The following is a 19,037-nucleotide window of genomic DNA, read 5'->3' on the forward strand; positions in this document are numbered from 1 at the left end:
CTTCACAGGCCCAGATCACTGAAGATTGCATTGTCAGCAATTCTGCTTTCCATCTGACTTTTCAGAGGCAGATTAAGCTTTCAATTACATTGTGCCTGTATTTTTTTAAAGACAAATACAAAACAAAACAAAAAAATATTTTGGCATAGTGTGGTTAAAATACCAGTTAATACCTTTGGTTATTACTGCTCTCCTACAGGTGGAAATATTTGCTTAAGAGAAGACATCATGTTTAATCCAAAAAACCTCTCAAATTTCACAAATAGACTAACTGCAGCAATGTTTTTAGAACCATTATCAAATTAACAGCCAGTTATGTAACCCAACACAGCTACTTCATAGCAGAAAACATGGAATGGTGGTATTAGGGAAATTTGTTTCTACTTTTATGTTACATAACCTCAAACAGGACTATTTAGCACGACAACCAGTATTAAACTGTGATATACTATGCATTTACATTCATTACACTTTGTTTTAAGAGTTTAAGTTTACTTACCAGCAACAACCATTGGAGCATTTGTGGATTTAATTGAATAACCCTGTATTTAAAAAAAAAGAAGTTATTTCTCTCAATATAGAAGAGATAATAAAAGTTGATAAAGTTGTATCTTGCATGTACAATTCTAAGAACAGGAGCAATACACCTTCAGTACAGTATCATTCATCACTTAACTCATTTCCTTAGTAGACTTTTCAAGGTGTTCTTATGACAAATGACTCAAGACAAGGATGTCAAGATGAGAGGTCAAAGAGGAGGATTGTTACCCAGACCTTCCCAGAAAAGCTCTCTGAATCATGTGGGGAATTATCACCCATTCCCTCACCCAGACACACTACACAATCTTAGCCTTCTCACAAAAATGAATGGTAGTCACTGCCACAAGCTTGTTCACATTCTAAAAGCACAGAGGGAAGCTGGAAATGTGCTGGCCAGTTTTTATTTGCAGCTTGATCTTTTAAACTAATACCTGCTATGTTAAAAAATGGTATGAACATATCTAACAACTTCTTCATGAAACAGACACCTTGAGGAATCACAACATTGTTCAGTGAATCTAGAGAGTCTGCCAGTCATCCAGAGTTTTCCCACCTGCAATGTCATTGTTGGAAATGCTGTGGTGAATGAACCAAATAAGACATGTTACCAGTCTGCCTACTAGGAAGCCTAATAAAAAACCTGAGAGCCTACAGATTCTCCAGCTAAATCAACAGCCCCAAAAACTGTTGTAGAGTTCAAAATAAAAAGCAATCTATGGGTGTTGATTTTCCTTTTAAGTTGTACAGGTAGTAGTACCCTTTTAAGCAAGTGACACAGTTAAACAATAAACATAATTAAAACGCTCTATTACGCGTTATGCATCTACACCACGCATAAAGGCTCACTTACCAAATTACTATCTCACCTTGTAAGTGGTTTCCAAGTTACCTTCTACTACAACAGTAGACAGAGTTTTCTTGGCAGGAGGAAAATCATTCTCTTCAAGCTCAGCAGCTGACCTTTTTTGAGTTGTCTGCAAATTTGGAACGGGCTCTAATGATGCACTCTCTAGTTGTTTGGTTTCCATACTGCTGTTTAAGGGTGCAGCAAATTCATCAGCTGCAGTTGTCAGGGATCCAATACTGTTATATATAAAGTTATTACTGTGACTGTACAAGAAGCCAAAATTTACCTTGTATAACACTTCTGTATGGAAATTACACACGGATCTATGGTGATACTCTTTCTTGCTTAATGTCAATATTAACTTCAAACGTACTGTTTACTACCAAGAAACATTTTGCTGTGCTACCTTAGAGAATTGAGTTTTCTAGTCATAATTGAATCTAGTTACTTTAGAAACTATTCTATGTGAACTCCACTTGATATTTTCATAAAATGTAAAGTATGACAACTGATTAACTGCCCTAGAAAATCCTTAAATACAGTATTATTATATGCATAGCTGAATCTTCATCCCCATGTCCCCACACCCTTCCGCCCCCTGCCGTACGATCTCAAAAGATAGCAAGACATCTAGGGAAGTAGCAGAGACTAGGGAAATAGGGTAAAGCAGCAAGGGACAGTCGGACAATCAGACAGAAGATGTATCCTAACTCTGCCTGTCAACAATTCTGTCTATCATCAGTAGTTCCACAGGAGTTAGGCAACTGTAATGTTGAAATAACAGTTTTGTTACATTGGATTGAGGAGTACTCCTTGTAAAAGAAACTCAGACCCTTTGTATCACAGTACTGCAACCCAGCTATTATTCTGTTGAGTAATTAATTTGTGTGCTTTTTCAGCTCTTCTGCCTTTTGAACATGGCACAAACTCAAGAGAATGATATCTGAATTTATGTTAATGTCCACAATTTATCATGTTCTCCAAAGACAATCTACACTAAAGTTTTGGAAGCACAATCAATAAACAGCTACTTTATGAAATTGTAAAGTACTGTAAAATGCAAACATGCTTAGATTTTTCATTTCAATTAATTTTCATTCTAAGTATCCATGGCAGAAGAGACTCAGGCTGGACAAATGCCTTCTACTAAAAAGGAAGTCTTGCTCTAAAGGATAAATCAGAATTAAGGTTGACACCAAAATCCCAGCCAACTAAAACACTAACTTTAAACCACTAACAAGATCTTTCTCAAATCTGATTAGAGCCCTTTTCACTTTCTTAATTCCCTGACCAGTCTGCCAAAATTATTTCCTCTTGCATTTCTTCTTTTGAGAAGTTATAATCTGTAATGTACGTTCAGGGAACAATCAAGGTTCACAAGAAGTGTTTCATTTGCTCAAAAATAAAGCATTTACCTCTCCACTTCAGTTGCGCTTGTTTCACTTGCGTTTATTGGTCTGATAAGTATTGGGGCTGGTAGTAATGGTTCTGAAGTTTGTTCCAGCAAAGCAGATGCATCAAAATCTTTTGAGTCAGCTGGGATTTCCACCAATGTTAAAATGAATGTCTGCTCTTCCTCTGGACATCTATGATCATTGTTCACTACTATAAAGAAATAACAAAAATTTGTTAGTCGAGTTTAAAATTACACTATTCTCTTCATGCCCTCCCTAGCTTGAGTAATTAAATTTTAGGCATTCGTTTCTCCATGGAAAAAGGCACTGGGGGTATTCTTGAGACAGTATGCTGCTGCTTAGATGAGATACACATCGTCACCCCCTGGAGCCTATTCATTGCAGTGGAGGCCTGATTACCATTCAGAATGAAGAATATTAAAAAATGCCTAGTAGGGATGAAGCTTTCTAAATGGGTGTTCTAGCATTAAAGAACAATTTGCAGTTTAATAATCTTGTGTAATGGTGGTCAAATGGTCCTCTGTCTTTAATTGCAACTGTCAGGTATTAAGATGTACTTCTTTAAACAGCAGAAATCTGTTCTGATGGTAAACCCAAGGATTTTACCCCTCACTGTGGGCTTGCAGAAGAGGACCTGAGAAGTATCATCTTGAATTTAATAAATGAAAAATATAAATAATTTAGTCAACAGATGGACATTAACAGATAACAGCCAACTGCCATCTGTTAGAATGAATTTAAGGAGAGAACATTTGTAAAGTTTTAAAAAGATGGAAAACAACAGTGCTGCTCCATTACTTAAGACAGCTCTCATTCTTGATGATGTAAAGCTGCTGTTATTCCAACCTCAGCTCACTTTGGTTCTTTATCTAATTAAAGATGATTTAAGATGCTCTGTCCCAAGATTCTTGCAATAATAGAGCGTAACAACAGATGTCTAAGAAGAAGCATTAGCTCTATCTTTTGCACATGCTCAGGAGTTTCAACTTTGGACTGCAGTTTCCATTTAAAGTAAGTATTCCAGGCTTCTGACACAGTGATTTTCCCATACCTGAGACAAGTATTGGTTCCAAACCAGCTCCATTTCCATTTGTTTTACGTAAAAGCAGCCATCACCTTCATACCTTTCACCACATCTAATCAGTTTGGCGTTAATCTGCTGATTCACTACAGCTAAAGAGGGAAGTCTGGTTGTTTTCTTCCTTTTTCTTCCCCTCTTCTCCCTTCTCCCCTGCTCCATACTTGCACAGTCCAGACCTCCTACTCACACGACTCTGACACCACTAGCCACTACAGCTTGCTAAGCCAGTGGAAAACTACACAGATTCTCTCCCTTTGTCACATTCAATTTTTGATGAGTAAGTGAGTCAGAGACTCATAAAAGGCTCTAACAACTGCTAAACCTAGCACGAGGTAAGCAGCAGGAGCTCGCAGCAGGAGCTCACAGCAGGGCAAAGAGAGCAAGAAGTTTCCCTTCCGCTGGTATTTAAACTTAATGAAATGCCATTCAAAAAGTTCCCAAGTCTAGTTTACGTTCATGAAATGTAATGATAAGAGGCTAGAGAGGGGAATGGCACCGTGTTGTGGGTCATTATTTTTATTAATGAAATAGACTGATTAATCATGTCAATGAAAACATTTTTATTTTTTTTTATTCGTCTTTGTGTAACCACGAGATACACAAGTGTGGGCTTTTGCTATCTTAGAATATTAGCGCATTATACCTGAAGTCTCTTCTGTACTGCTTACGCATTGTTGTTGAGAATCCTGAGCACAAGCTTCCTTCTAGAAATAACACATTTGAAATAAAAAAAGTTAATAAAGCTAAGAAATAACTCTAGAAAACAGGAAAGAAACAAAGCAAAGAGCCAAAAAATCTAATGACATCATCATAATTGCATTTTGTCAGTTTTTACTTCTAGCTATTCTAGGTTGAAGGATATTAGCCTGACAAGGATAAGAAACACTTGGGCAATATAAAATTTATATGCAGCTCATTGTCTGTATTGATGGTTTGTCAAAATAAATTTGTACTTCCTACAGCACAACTCTGTCAGAGATGACTCACATAATAAATTGCTCAGTGGCACTAAGAACACAAATTCCCCCAACCATTACAAAACCACTGAATGCTAAAGAAAAACACCAAGCTCTACAACTCGTCTATCCCTTCCCTTTTATGGCATGTACCTTTGCTAAAAACAGGAATACTCCACTGCAAGTTGCCTCTTCTCACACTCTGCCAGTTCTGTTAAGAGCCAAATCCTTCTTGTACCTTGTTCTAACATGAGATCAGCCTTGACACAGCAACAGGTTGCACTGGGGAAACAAGCTACTACCCATGAGCTGTTACACCACAACTGCAAGTACATTGATCTCAGGCAACGCTAGAAAACCTGAGGGAACTGAGAACGAACCTTTCTCTCATGAAGAAATAAGATACTTCTTACTTATAATAGAACAGGGACACTGTAAAGAAATGGATGTGAAACACATACTGTTTGTCCATGGTAATATACATGTAAAACTCTTCCTTAGGTTTTGAAATAAATGGGAAAGAGTATAGCAAAGGATGAAGATACAGAATTTCAGAAACTGAGCACTTCTAGACTGTAATTAAAGTCGTTTACCTGAGTAAAGTTGATTGTGCATATATCGTCCTCTGGAAGACATAGATTTTGTTCAGGTAGTCCATCCACAGAACTTTGATTGGGATAATCCTCTAATCCAAAGTGAAATTTTTCACGTTTTGGTGATGCAGTTGCAGGTCTTAAATCCCCTGAATTTCCACAAGCATCTCTCATCTCTGTTCTGCAACATGTATATCCAGTTAATTTGAAACCAGTTGAAGATACCTTGTGCATAAGGTAAATTCTGTATAATTATTTAATATGTAGCTTTTGTAGTTACAGAGAAGCAGGGCATCTGTTTAAAAACTACATCATTCTACTAAACAAAATGCATGATCTTTGATCAAGTCTACATAAAGTATCTCAGGAAAAAGCCTTCCTAACGCCACTAATTAAGACTTTACTACTAAAAGCAAGACCAAGCAGGAAGCCTTAAAAGCTCATTAACATTTCCAAATTGACCAACTTCTTAATATTTCATTTCAGACGCAGTTTCACGGGAGACAATTAAGCAGCAAGGTGATTACTAAGTTCTGAAACACCAAACGTAAGTTAATATGTTACCTCCAAAAGCTGTATGACAACATGCAAGAGAGAAAAATCTTAACAGTCTGAACTGTACACTTATGTGCATAAACAGTACCTGTAAGAACATTGTTTCCATCACAGACGCATACTACACATGCACTTTAGCTGCATATTTTAAGAAACTTTAGGATTAATGTCAATATTAACTGATGATTCATCCTACCTCTCAGTTTTGTTTACTTGCTTGATAAATTCCATACTTCTACTTGCAAAATCATGAAGAGCTGAAGAATCACCTGCAGCTGATCTGAACTGTTCTAGTTCCACCTTTTGCATTTCTGCAGTATCTCTCAGGGTTGTAGACTCTAAGATACGTAAGAATAAAAATTAAAATAATTTTGTGTGTGTGTGCATGTGTGTATATATATATGCATATTATTTTTACATAAGTGTTTGTACATTAAAATGTATATATATGCAGACGTGTATATATAAACACACAAAAATTATTAACAATTTTGCTGTATATGTACACAAATCTTACATGAATGAGAAATATACACATCTCACCTTGCCTTTGGTATGTTGTGCGTTTTGCCAGTGACATGAAGTTAATTAAAAGAGTTTGAAGAACATGTTTTTTGTAATTGCTTTAAGAATACCAAAGCAGTTCATTATATCTCCCCTTCTGGTATTAATAGAAGGAAAAGACAGTAATAATAGAAAAAAGTATGGTGTATTGTACTGTATTTCTGTAATCAGCAGTCCAGTAATTTAAGGGCTTTCCAGGTAATTTAAGATCTGCACATAAAAACTGCTGTTCAGATTTCATTTAATTTTATACTGAAAGGTATACTTATGGACAAAACTATACCAGACATGGATGCCCTATGTTATAGAGGTGATACGTCATCTGTGAACATGAACACAAAGTGAAGACTACTTTCAGTTTAGTTTCATTTCATAAAGAGATGTGAATCCATCAAAAGAAACCCTTTTCAGAACCCTAGGATAAGAGACAGGCTTACCACTTTGAACTTGCTCTAGTTGTTCCACAAGTACATTTGTATTAAGTGACTTTCGAATTATGTTTTCACTGGACCTCAGTACTCCAAAGTCTGGCTCAGGCCTCGGGAGTCTGCTTCTTGTCAGTCTCATAGTATTCACTGTAGGCAAACAGCTATCACTGCAGGTAAAAAGGAAAAATACTGTCAATACAGTTCATGATTTTTGACACTTAGTCGTGAGATTAGTTTAGTATTTCCAATGAAGATCACTGTACAGAGAAGACATAAGACCTGAAATACAGGCTGCAGCTGGTACAGGAGACAGAAGATTATTTGGCAGAACAAAAAATAAAGATCATCTGGGAATCAGTACAGGTAAATATACTGCAAAATAGGATGTTCCCTACCTACAGAAGAAAAAAAAAGAATGATTGAAATACTTAAAAAACATGAGATGATCAGAAATCTAACACTAATCACATGGTAATAAGTTCTAGTTAAGAATACAGTAAAAGAACCACTGGACTTAAAGTAAAATATCTTTGATTATAATTTTTCAGGGGAGTATAATATGATAGTTTATTCAAGCAATCGACAAGTTAAATAGTCTTTCAAATAATAAAACAGGATCACCAGCAGATTTTTTTCTGAAAAGGTGTTCCATCAAGCTGTTTCAACATTCAGAAAGGCTTGAACAAAATTAAAAACCAAAAAGCATTAAAAAACCATAATGTAAGAAGATCAATTGGTTCTTTGACATCTCTTTGCTCTAAATCTTTGATCTACATCCCACAGCAGCACTGACACTTAAGCAATCTGCCTTGGCCTGATTAGCTGTAATGTACTCTGAGAAAATGAACTTAGTAATTAACAGTGATCCATACCAACTAAGGTCAAATATTCTCTTCTCCTGCACTAGGGTAAACTTAACTTCAGGAGGAAAGAACAAGTTCCACATCCCCAAAATTATATACCAACATCTCATAAAGTCGTAAGAAAAATATGAGGGGTTTTTCAGGTTACATACCAAATTACATAAACTGAGAAACCTCCACTAAAGCAAGATTGCTTGCAATTCAATAAAAATGCCAGAAAGAACCCAGCAAAAGTAAGCAGTGACACAGGATCTCTCTCCCTAAAGAAAATGAAGTAGTAATTTAACCTGGTATCTGTGGCATTTTTCTCAAAGTGTTCTTCAACGCCTATTCTTGTGCCAGTGCTTTGATCCTCTACATTAATGTTGCTTCCATCCTCAGAAGGGACCAATTCCTGGGTAGGAGTGTCTGAAGAGTACTGACTAGGAATTCTATTTTGTTTGGAATAGGTGTGGGTTACAAGGCTACTGCCCATGTCCAACTCATCTTGAGTGGGTAATGTGTGTGTCCATTCTGGTTAAAACAACAAACAGAATAGAAAAGCATAATTTAAAAGACTCAGGTTTGGCACATACATAAAGCTATTTTACAGATGTTCAACTTCAAACCTCATTTAACAAAGTCTGCATTCTCCAAAGATGCAAATTCAAACCCCAGGTAAATGCAGTCCTAAGATCATACTTTTGATAAGAATGCAGAAACTAACATTCAACCAATGAAAGCAAATAATAAATTCTAAATAAAAGTCTATCAAAAATTAAACTAAAAGCAGGTAATTTCAGGTTGTAGCTAGTTAGGCAGAAGAAGCTATGCTTAAATTTAAAGGCCTGAAAAGACACTGATAGTTACAGTCATTTAAGCCTGATTCCTTTCTTTTGTCCAATTTATGCGACCAGATTAATTCAAACATACCCTTCCTAAACAGGAGTCAGAAACATCCTTCTACCACAGTGATGCAGTTGGCAGTATCCAGTAAGGTGCTTTACTTTTTCCAGCCAAACTGCATTGCCCAGTCTCACTATGCATTATAATTCAGCAGGACTAAAAGCACAAAAAAACCTCTTAACCTCCTGCAATGCAGCAGCATGTGGAAAAGCTTTGCAGCCACTGCTCCATCCCTCCTTAAGTGGACCCTGAAAGTACAAGCAAGGCTTTGTCCATAAATCAGATCATACCTTCAGTGCTTGTTTTTAACTGGAACATTGGATCACCCATGGCAAGTAAAGTCATGGCAGCTTCAGCGCTTCCATCATTAATTCCTGCAAAGTTGTTCACACACATTGAAAGTCACAAGCACATTAACCAGAAATCCACTTACCCATATTCAAAAAGCATTTGATACTATCATCAATATAGTGAAGTATGCATTTTTAAAACTGTCGCCATTCATGGATCAAGATGCTTGTAGACAGACAGCAATTCTCATCCACTAAATTCAAACTATTTTAAAAACACTGAGCAGCAACATTGTTCCCTGTAATGGTGTACTGGGTACAGGTGGCACGCTGTTTTTTTTTTTTTTCTCCTGTCATCCTGTTGAGGAGGAGGATTGGGAGAGTAGCTGGGTGGGTATCAATCAAGCTGCAAGTAAGCACTTGCCAAGCTTCCTTTTCTTCCAGTACAGCTAACCACAGCACGGGAAAGAGACAGACAGGACACACAAATGGCACATCCTGGTCCTGGGAAAGAGAACCTCACAATGCTCGGTCACCCTACTCGACAGAGAACAGTAAAAAAGCTGATGGTTTAAACTGCCTCCAAAAGTAAAAGCATCCAGTATCTCGTGAGCAGGGGTTTTTTATAAGATATATACACCTCCAAACATCCAGCAAGAATAACTACATATTGATAGCAAGTTAACAGGAAAGATAGGAACAAGATTGTTTCATATTTACCTTTGTCCACCTCTGGATTTTCAGGTATGCCTGTTTCCTTAAATAAAAAGAAAAACAATATCAAAGTTCTATAAAAAACGAGTACACAATTTTAATTTAATGCTTACAGGTAAATTCTCATCTCAAAGGTAACCCTGGCTTTGAAAGGGTATTTTAAAGGTTGACAATATTTACTTTCATAGTTTCCCATAGCTATGTCCCTCATACCTGTGTGGGACAGGTAAGAGTCCCACGAGTAAGCTTCACTGTTACAAGCAGACATGGCAAACAGACACGGTCCATGTAAGATTTGTATAAGCTATGAAAAAAAAACAAAAAAACAAACAAACCCAAAAGACATTCTTACAGCTGTTGAGGTGCTTACTTTTTCTTCTGTCTGCACCACAGGATGGACAGATGCATGAGAGAGACTTTCAACATCAGTAACCACCTGCGCATCTGGTATATTCATAGATATTTCCAGCTGTAAAAATAATTTTAAAAGTATTTCAGTTCATCAGTTCCAAAAGAAAATCTGTCAAATGCAAACTTTTATAAACAACATATACTTACCAGATCTTGAACATTTAGTGGGATCCTTCCCAAAAATCAAGTCTTATACATACTTTCTGATTTAAGAAGGCAGCAGTTGTACAAACTGAAGACAGAATCAGTAGTGCCGCTTATAACTAACTGGAAGCATCAGACCACCCAATACTTTGTTTCTAATTACTTAATACTCCACCAAACCAAGTTACGTGGCTGAGGTCTTTCATGGTGGCCGTTTACCTCAACTGGGTTCTGCTAGCTTTCACAGGTTTTCTGCTTTCTAAGTCTTCAGGAAAAAAAAACAGCTCAGCCTTTTTCCAAAGTAAGACCAGGGAATACATCCCCCACACACAGACACACACGCACCTGCCATTTCTTCTTCTTCTTTAAAACTGTCTTTTCACTTCAGACATTTGACATTTTCAGAAATGAGGACTCAAAATTTGGGAGAAAGTTTACAATATTTCCAGTGAGGTTCTTATGAAAAACACTGCTCAATCTGGGTAGCTTTCAAAGGTTTGCACTTTTACAGATACTTTCCACTGACCTATTTAAATTTGACAACAGCTGAGTCCTCAGGTAGCTAACCATACCCCTTACTAGTACTCATGGCTCCTGTGTGTTAAATCAGGAAACTTGATAATCATCCCCACACGTAATATATTCCCCATCTTTGAAATTAAAGGATTCAGCAAAACTTTCTGTGCAACAACTTTCCTGTCCATTATTGTTCTAGAGTCTCCCTTGGTGTTTTGACTAAGCTTTAAATTCTCTTGCTGTTTCACACAAAGAAAGAAACAGTTTTATCAAGTCAGGAGACAAAACAGCAGGATTTTAACGGGAGAAGAGAGCAAGATGACTAGTAGTAGTAAGCAAAAAGAACTGGAGTGAATGGAAAGAAGTAGTGATGAAGATCTAGACATGAATGGAACAGGTCAGATAAACAGATTTGGAATGAAGCAAAAAGAAAGAAAGAAAAAAAGAGCTGTGAAGACACATCACTGAGTAAGATAGGTTAGAAGGCACAAAAAAAAAAAGCAAAGAAGTCATGTTGAATGATAGGGGAAAAAAATAGAAAAATGTCTAAGCCTTTGAGCACAATCCCTTTCAAGGCCTTGAACAGAGTCCACTGTCCTAAACCTCAACAGTTCCCTGATGACAAAAAAGTATGCCATTTCCTAAGTGACTGGTCTTAGTATATATGATACCAAGTCTTGCTAGTCTTACAGTCTTGAGTTTCATTCTAGTCTAAGAGTGCAATTAAAACATAGGCCTGCACTCTAGGCTTAGAGCTTCTGACTCTACAAATGGTCCATGGAAGAGTCAAAACATACAGCTTTTGCAAAAAAATTGACAAAGATGTCAACGGTCTCTCATTGACAGCAGCAAGGACTGAGGCGCATGGATCTGCCCATGCCAGACTGAGCAGGAACATGCCTGAATGGGCTGTAGATGATGGAAGACCCACACTGGAGCATGGACAAGGAATGGAGTCCACTGCAGTGTCAAACTCTACAGCTTGAACCAAAGGGACAAGAGCTGGAGATTTTAACAGATATATGTTTAAATTTTTTTTTAACCCATTATTTGAGTTGTATGCTGTAGGACAGCACTATAGCAAGAACAACATGAATCAAGGGAAGACAAGCCTCACAAGAAACCAGGCAAGTGCAGTAGTGACCAACCTGAGCTGGCTTTGGTGCCCAAAAACTCAACACAACATGCCACCTGTCCTGAACAACCACATAACCCATGGAGCCCAAGGCATGGACTAAATGACTCAAAGGACATTTAATAGACATTTTAAGGGGATGGCCCACAGATCAAGGGAATGATATCCATGTATATATCAAAGGACAGGAAGAGAAGTTGTGGTTAATAGGGATGCACTGGATAGTGTAGGACATGAACATGACACAAATGGTATGAAATAAAGGGTGAGGATTGTACTAGGCATGGCTGGGATGAAGTTAATTTTCTGCACAGCAGCCCACATGGTGCTGTTTTGGATTTATGACTAGAACAGTGTTGATAACACACTAGTGGTTTTGCTATTGCTGTACAGTGTTTGCACAACGTCAAAGCTTTTGTTTTCCCACTCTTTGCCACAGCAAATAGGCTCGGGGTGGGCAAGAGGTCAGGAGAGCACACAGCTGGGACAGCTGATCCAGACTGGGAAATATTGACCCAGTATTTGGGTCAATTTAACCCAAAAAGATATTCCATATCATATGATGTCATGCTCAGCAACAAAACCTCAGACAAAGGAGGAGGAAGAGGAGGGCATTTGTGGTCATGGCATTTGTCTTTCAGAGTGACTCTTACGCAGGCTGAGGCCCTGCTTTCCAGAAAGTGGCCTGCCAATGGAAAGCAGTGAGTAAATTCCTTACTTTGCTTTGCTTTCACATGCAGCTTTCGCTTCACTTATTAAACTGTCCTTATGTCAATTCATAAGTCTTCTTACCTTCCTTCTATTTTCTTTGTCCCAAGGAGAGGGGAGTGAGCAAACAGCTGTGTGTGTGCCTGGCTGCTGGTCAGGATCAACCAACCACACAGTTAAAGTTTATTGGCGAGGGTGATACCACATACAGAAACATCTCCCTCACTCCCTCATTTCCTAATGTTCAAATGCTCCCACGAAAGCATGTGGCTGTGCAGGTTTCGGGCTGCAACAAATGCCGGAGCCTGGCACTGCTCTCACAGGGAGCCAGTGACACCGCCTGCATACGGTGTGATCAAGTAAATGATCTGCTCAGGCAGGTGGTCGAACTGAAGGAAGAGGTAGAAAGGTTAAGAACTATCAGAGACTGTGAAAATGAAATAGACTGGTGGAGCCATACCCTGAGGCCAAGGCAGCAGGAAGAGGCTCCATTGGAAGTGGTTGATCCCCTTCCCTCCCGTCACCAGGCGGAAGGAGAGAACTTAAGGGATAAGGAGGAGTGGAGTCAGATCCCTCCCCGGAGAGGCAAGCGGAACCTCTCACAGCCCCCCTCACCATCCCAATTGCCCTTGCAGAATAGGTATGGGGCTTTGGAATTCGAAGACCAGGCGATCGAGGATGGAAAGGATGATCCATCCAGTGAGGCGCCCAGTGCTGGGCACTCACCTCGCCGCCTCAGGACTTCCTCAACCAAGAAAAAAAGGAAGGTAATTGTGGTAGGTGAATCCCTTCTGAGGGGAACAGAGGGCCCTATCTGTAGACCGGACCCATCCCACAGGGAAGTCAGCTGCCTCCCTGGGGCCAGAATTAAGGACATAAGGAGAAAACTCCCTTCCCTGGTTAAGACATCAGATTACTACCCACTACTGATATTTCAGGTAGGTGGTGATGAGGTAGGTACCAGAAGTCTAAGGGCAATGAAGAATGACTTTAGGGCCCTGGGACGGCTGGTTAAGGGATCAGGAGCACAAATAGTGTTCTCCTCTATCCCACCATTTGCAGGGGTTGACGAGGGGATAAATAGGAGGAGTCAGGAAATTAACTCCTGGCTCCGAGACTGGTGTATCCGGCAGAACTTTGGCTTTTTTGATCATGGGCTCATCTACAGGAAACCAGGCATGCTGGCAACAGGTGGGGGAAGCCTAACCCGAAGGGGAAGAAAGATCCTGGGACAAGAGCTAGCAGGGCTCATCTACAGGGCTTTAAACTAGGTTTGATGGGGGATGGGGATGAGACCAGGATTACAAAAATGGTGCCTGGGAGAAGCGTACCAGTGCTTCTGGGTAAAAGTGTTAGCAAGGTCTTGCAGCCTGTCCCAGTGATGGTGGGGGATGGTGAATTGTGTGACAGCCAAGACATGAGGGGTAGTGATAATTTGGTAGCTACAGTAGTGTCCGAGTATGATCAGGTGCGAATTAGGGCTTGTCCCCCCAAGAAAGTGGCAGGGCAATCAGCCCAGCTGAAGTGCATCTATACTAATGCACGCAGCATGGGAAATAAACAGGAGGAGCTGGAGGCCATTGTACAGCAAGGAAACTATGATATAGTTGCCATCACAGAAACGTGGTGGGAGGACATACACAAGTGGAGTGCTGTAATTGATGGCTACCAACTCTTCAAAAAGGATAGGCAAGGAAGGAGAGGTGGTGGGGTGGCCCTCTATGTTAGGGGCAGTTTTGAATGTCTGGAACTTAACAGTGTGGATGACAACACTGAGTGTGTATGGATAAGAATTAAGGGGAAGGCCAATAAGGCAGACATCGTGATGGGAGTTTGTTATAGACCTCCTAATCAGGATGTAGAAGCCGATGAAGTATTCTATAAGCAGCTGGCAGAGGTCTCACGATCATCTGCCCTTGTTCTTGTGGGGGACTTCAACTTCCCAGACTTCTGCTGGAAATACAATGCAGCAGAGAGGGAACAGTCATGGAGGTTCCTGGAGTGTGTGGAAGACAACTTCCTAACACAGCTGGTGAAGGAACCAACTAGGGGAAGTGCACTACTGGACCTACTGTTTGTTAACAGAGAAGGTCTTGTGGAGGATGTAAAGGTTGGAGGTCGCCTTGGGCAGAGTGATCACGAAATGATAGAATTTTCAATTCTTGATCACGTAAGGCGGGGAGCCAGCAGAACTGCCACCTTGGATTTCCGAAGGGCAGACTTTAGCCTGTTTAGGAGCATGGTTGAGAGTGTCCCTTGGGAGGCAGTTTTGAAGAGCAAAGGTGCCCAGGAAGGCTGGGCATACTTCAAGCAGGTGCTCTTAAAAGCGCAGGAGAAGGCCATCCCCTTGTCTCGAAAAATGAGCAGACGGGGAAGACGACCAGCCTGGCTAAATAGAGAACTTTGGCTGGACCTCAGGAAAAAAAGAAAAGTTTACATTCTCTGGAAAAGGGGGCTGGCAACTTACGAGGACTACCAAGATATAACAAAGCTATGTAGGGGGAAAATGAGAAGGGCCAAAGCTCAATCAGAACTCAGCTTGGCCACTGCAGTTAAAGACAATAAGAAAAGGTTCTTTGAATATATCAATAGAAAAAGGAAGACTAGGGAAAATGTAGGCCCACTGGTGAATGAGACAGGTGCCCTAGTGGTGGAGGACGCAGAGAAGGCAGAGTTACTCAATGCCTTCTTTTCTTCGGTCTTCACTGCTAAAGCTGTCCCCCATGAATCCCACACTCTGAAGGCAAAGGGGAAGGTCTGGAGAGAGGAAGATTTTCCCTCAGTTGAGGAGGACCGTGTCAGAGACCACTTGGCCAAGCTGGACATTCACAAGTCCATGGGCCCTGATGGCATGCATCCGCGAGAGCTGAGAGAGCTGGCGGATGTTATTGCTAGACCACTCTCCATCGTCTTTGAGCGGTCATGGAGAACAGGAGAGGTGCCTGAGGACTGGAGGAAGGCCGACATCACTCCAATCTTCAAAAAAGGCAAGAAGGAGGACCCAGGGAACTACAGACCAGTTAGTCTAACCTCTGTCCCTGGGAAGGTAATGGAGCGACTCATTCTGAATGTCATCTCCAAACACGTTGAGGAACAGGAAGTTATTGGAAGTGGTCAACATGGATTTACCAAGGGTAAATCATGCTTGACCAATCTGATAGCTTTCTATGATGTTATAACTGGTTGGCTGGATGAGGGGAAAGTCGTGGATGTCATCTACCTTGACTTTAGCAAGGCTTTTGACACTGTCTCCCATGACATCCCTATTAGGAAGCTGAGAAAGTATGGGCTAGATGAGGTGACAGTGAGGTGGATTGAGAGTTGGCCGCGGGACAGAACTCAGAGGGTTGTGATCAGCAGCACAGAGTCTAGTTGGAGGCCTGTAACCAGTGGTGTCCCCCGGAGGTCAATACTTGGTCCAATTTTATTTAATATATTCATTAATGACCTGGATGAGGGGACAGAGTGTATCCTCAGCAAGTTTGCTGATGATACCAAACTGGGTGGGGTGGCTGACACCCCAGAGGGCCGTGCTGCCATCCAGCGTGACCTGGACAGACTGGAGAGCTGGGCAGAGAAGAACCTAATGAGGTTCAACAAAAGCAAGTGCAAGGTCCTGCACCTGGGGAGGAAGAATGCTAGGCACCAGTACAGGTTAGGGGCGGACCTGCTGGGAAGTAGCTCGGAGGAGAAGGATCTGGGGGTTGTGGTAGACAGTAAATTATCCATGGCCCAGCAATGTGCCCTTGTTGCCAAAAAGGCCAATGGAATCCTGGACTGCATAGGGAAGAGTGTGGCCAGTAGGTTGAGGGAGGTCATTCTCCCCCTCTACTCTGCACTGGTGAGGCCACAACCGGAATACTGTGTCCAGTTTTGGGCTCCCCAGTTCAAGAGGGACAGGGAACTGCTGGAGCGAGTCCAGCGAAGGGCAACTAAGATGATTAAGGGCTTGGAGCATCTCCCTTATGAGGAAAGGCTGAGAGAGCTGGGACTCTTTAGCCTGGAGAAGAGAAGGCTGAGGGGAGACCTTATTATGGCATACAAGTATCTAAAGGGTGGGTTGAAGGAGGATGGAGCCAGGCTCTTTTCAATGGTTCCAAGTAACAGGACGAGGGGCAATGGGCATAAGTTAGAACACAGGAAGTTCCGTTCAAATACACGGAAACAGTTCTTTACGGTGAGGGTGACAGAGCACTGGCACAGGCTGCCCAGGGAGGTTGTGGAGTCCCCTTCCCTGGAGATTTTCAAGACCCACCTGGATGCAGTCCTGTGTAATGTGCTCTGGGCAATCCTGCTTTAGCAGGGGAGTTGGACTAGATGACCTCTAGAGGTCCCTTCCAACTCTGATAATTCTGTGATTCTGTGAAATGTAAAATTTAAATGCTCCATTTGTTCCATCTTGGGTCTTAAAACACGTAGTAAGTATGGTAGTCTGTGCCTACGTTCAGTCCCAATAAACAAACTGGTGAGCACCCTGCAGATCTATACACAGTTCGTAAACATAATGGGACCTTAGACTGATGTAGTATTTTGTTCAAAACCAACTACAAGTAACATATCCCTGCTACTCTCAATGCCATTCATAACAAGTTAAACTAAATTGTGATACAACCCAAGTATTCGGAGATATGAGTAGAATAAAAGCTGTTTAAGCAATCAAAACAAAAGTACATACGCAGAACACAGCTACACAATACCTCCTCCATGGTTTCCTCTATCTGAACAGGAATAGGTTTTGGAGATCGAAGACCTATAGGAACAAACACTGGAGCTTTGTTTACTTCCTCTGGTGCAAAGCATTCATCTTCATGATCAGGCTCAAAGTCATCCGCCTCTTCTTCCTCCTCCTCCTCTTGAGAAGCCCGGAGGGTCACAAAGGTTGTCTTTGAACTTCTGTGCTCCTTCCCAGATTTCTTTCTATGTGTAGTTTTCAATCTTTTGCCTCTAGTAACACTCAGTTTAACTTCTTGCCTTTGATTCCCCTTCTCACTGCAATCAGCCTCGCATTCAGAGGCAGAAGAAACAGCAGTTCTTAGCTCTGAGACACGTTTTGGCAGCACTATTCGTTTTGATGACCTTCTGGACTGCTTTCTAAAGTACAGAACAAAAGCATATTTAAAAAACAATGACGTCTACGACATTCAAAAAAAGGGGTACCACAAATCAAAACAAACTCAATGAATCAAAAAGGATCACTGTGACCAACAATACAATCTATTTACTTCCTAACATACAGTGATGAAAATGCATCCATGTATCATTTAATCAGTAACCCTGGTTTCTTCATGTATGCACAGTTTCACAGTGTTGGAAAGCTGCACAATTAAATTTACAAGACACAGAATTCTTTGATTAGAAAAGGCTGAATTAATTTTCATTTTGCGGGACATGGAAGTCACATGCTTTTTATGTCAAGGCAAAATTTCCAGTTCTCTTTTGCTAAAGCTATGCTAGGAGCCCCAAAGTGTGATACTTTAGTTGATCAGACTAATGCCTAGAAACTAGAACTGTCAGATGATAACTAATTGTTTGCTCCGGTTTCTCAGACAGCAGTATCTTCAATAATCAGCTGCTTACTATTTCCCCCCTCAAATGACGAGCACAACCACTTTGGGTACCAAAAGTAATTCCAAACTTCTCCCCAAAAACATCCTCCTTGGTAAACTGGTGGGGAGGGGAAACATAGCAGCAGAGGACACCCAGGACAGAGTTTCTGTTTAGGTTAATCCCATAATCCCTGTGCCCAAAATATAGGTACTTCAAAGTCCTCCCCTTTAAAATCGCGAATTCCTGTTGAAACCAAAGGTGGACCCTGGGATGGGCTGGAGGGAGTGCTCACTGTGTTCATTTCACAAGAGCGCAGGCAAGGTAAGCGACATAGGGATATCTGCATGCATCTGGTAGAATTCAAATGGAAGACACAAGGACTGACAACCTGCAGGTGCCCACATAACATACTGCATAACTATGGCTAATAATTATGTTTTTAAAACAAAAGCCAAAACCAATCAGTTTTGCTTCCAAGCCAGTATTAGCTGTTTTACCTTGTGAGATTGTCTGAATTTTTGTCCTGAGAGATAGAAAGCTGAGAATCATCATCTTGTTCTACTTGACTCTCACTCTCTGATGATATCTCTGGAGACTGGAGTCTACCATCCCACCTGATTCTTTTACAAGAATTTTCTTCAACAGAGTCTGTGAAATTCTGTTTTCTTGTAGCATCTGAGAAGGATGTAGCTTCCACTATGTTACTGGAGTTTTGCTGAACAGAGAAGACAATTAACTACTGTATTAAGTGCCAAACATTTTTAACTGGTTTTGGTGACAAAAGATTTAAAGAACTAAGTTTGAGGCACCTGGAATCATGCTCAGCTGCCATCCCATTTTCTTTA

At 40.6% G+C, this 19,037-nt stretch overlaps 1 protein-coding gene across 1 annotated transcript in view; it reads right to left on the minus strand.

The window, feature by feature from the left end:
* Positions 1 to 19,037, minus strand: part of BDP1 (BDP1 general transcription factor IIIB subunit) — a 58,290-nt gene that overhangs the window by 5,033 nt on the left and 34,220 nt on the right. The window contains exons 28-40 of the mRNA XM_082497106.1: positions 18,690 to 18,907; positions 17,343 to 17,736; positions 10,102 to 10,200; positions 9,738 to 9,774; positions 9,018 to 9,101; positions 8,130 to 8,355; positions 6,989 to 7,146; positions 6,184 to 6,325; positions 5,433 to 5,613; positions 4,527 to 4,587; positions 2,803 to 2,992; positions 1,407 to 1,623; positions 500 to 542 (exon numbers count right to left, since the gene is read on the minus strand). Of these exons, the coding sequence (XP_082353232.1) occupies positions 500 to 542; positions 1,407 to 1,623; positions 2,803 to 2,992; positions 4,527 to 4,587; positions 5,433 to 5,613; positions 6,184 to 6,325; positions 6,989 to 7,146; positions 8,130 to 8,355; positions 9,018 to 9,101; positions 9,738 to 9,774; positions 10,102 to 10,200; positions 17,343 to 17,736; positions 18,690 to 18,907 (2,050 nt within the window). The remainder of the gene's footprint in view (positions 1 to 499; positions 543 to 1,406; positions 1,624 to 2,802; positions 2,993 to 4,526; positions 4,588 to 5,432; positions 5,614 to 6,183; positions 6,326 to 6,988; positions 7,147 to 8,129; positions 8,356 to 9,017; positions 9,102 to 9,737; positions 9,775 to 10,101; positions 10,201 to 17,342; positions 17,737 to 18,689; positions 18,908 to 19,037) is intronic.

This window comes from Vanellus vanellus (assembly GCF_965231255.1).
Source record: "Vanellus vanellus genome assembly, chromosome: Z".
In the NCBI taxonomy this organism is placed as follows: Eukaryota; Metazoa; Chordata; class Aves; order Charadriiformes; family Charadriidae; genus Vanellus; species Vanellus vanellus.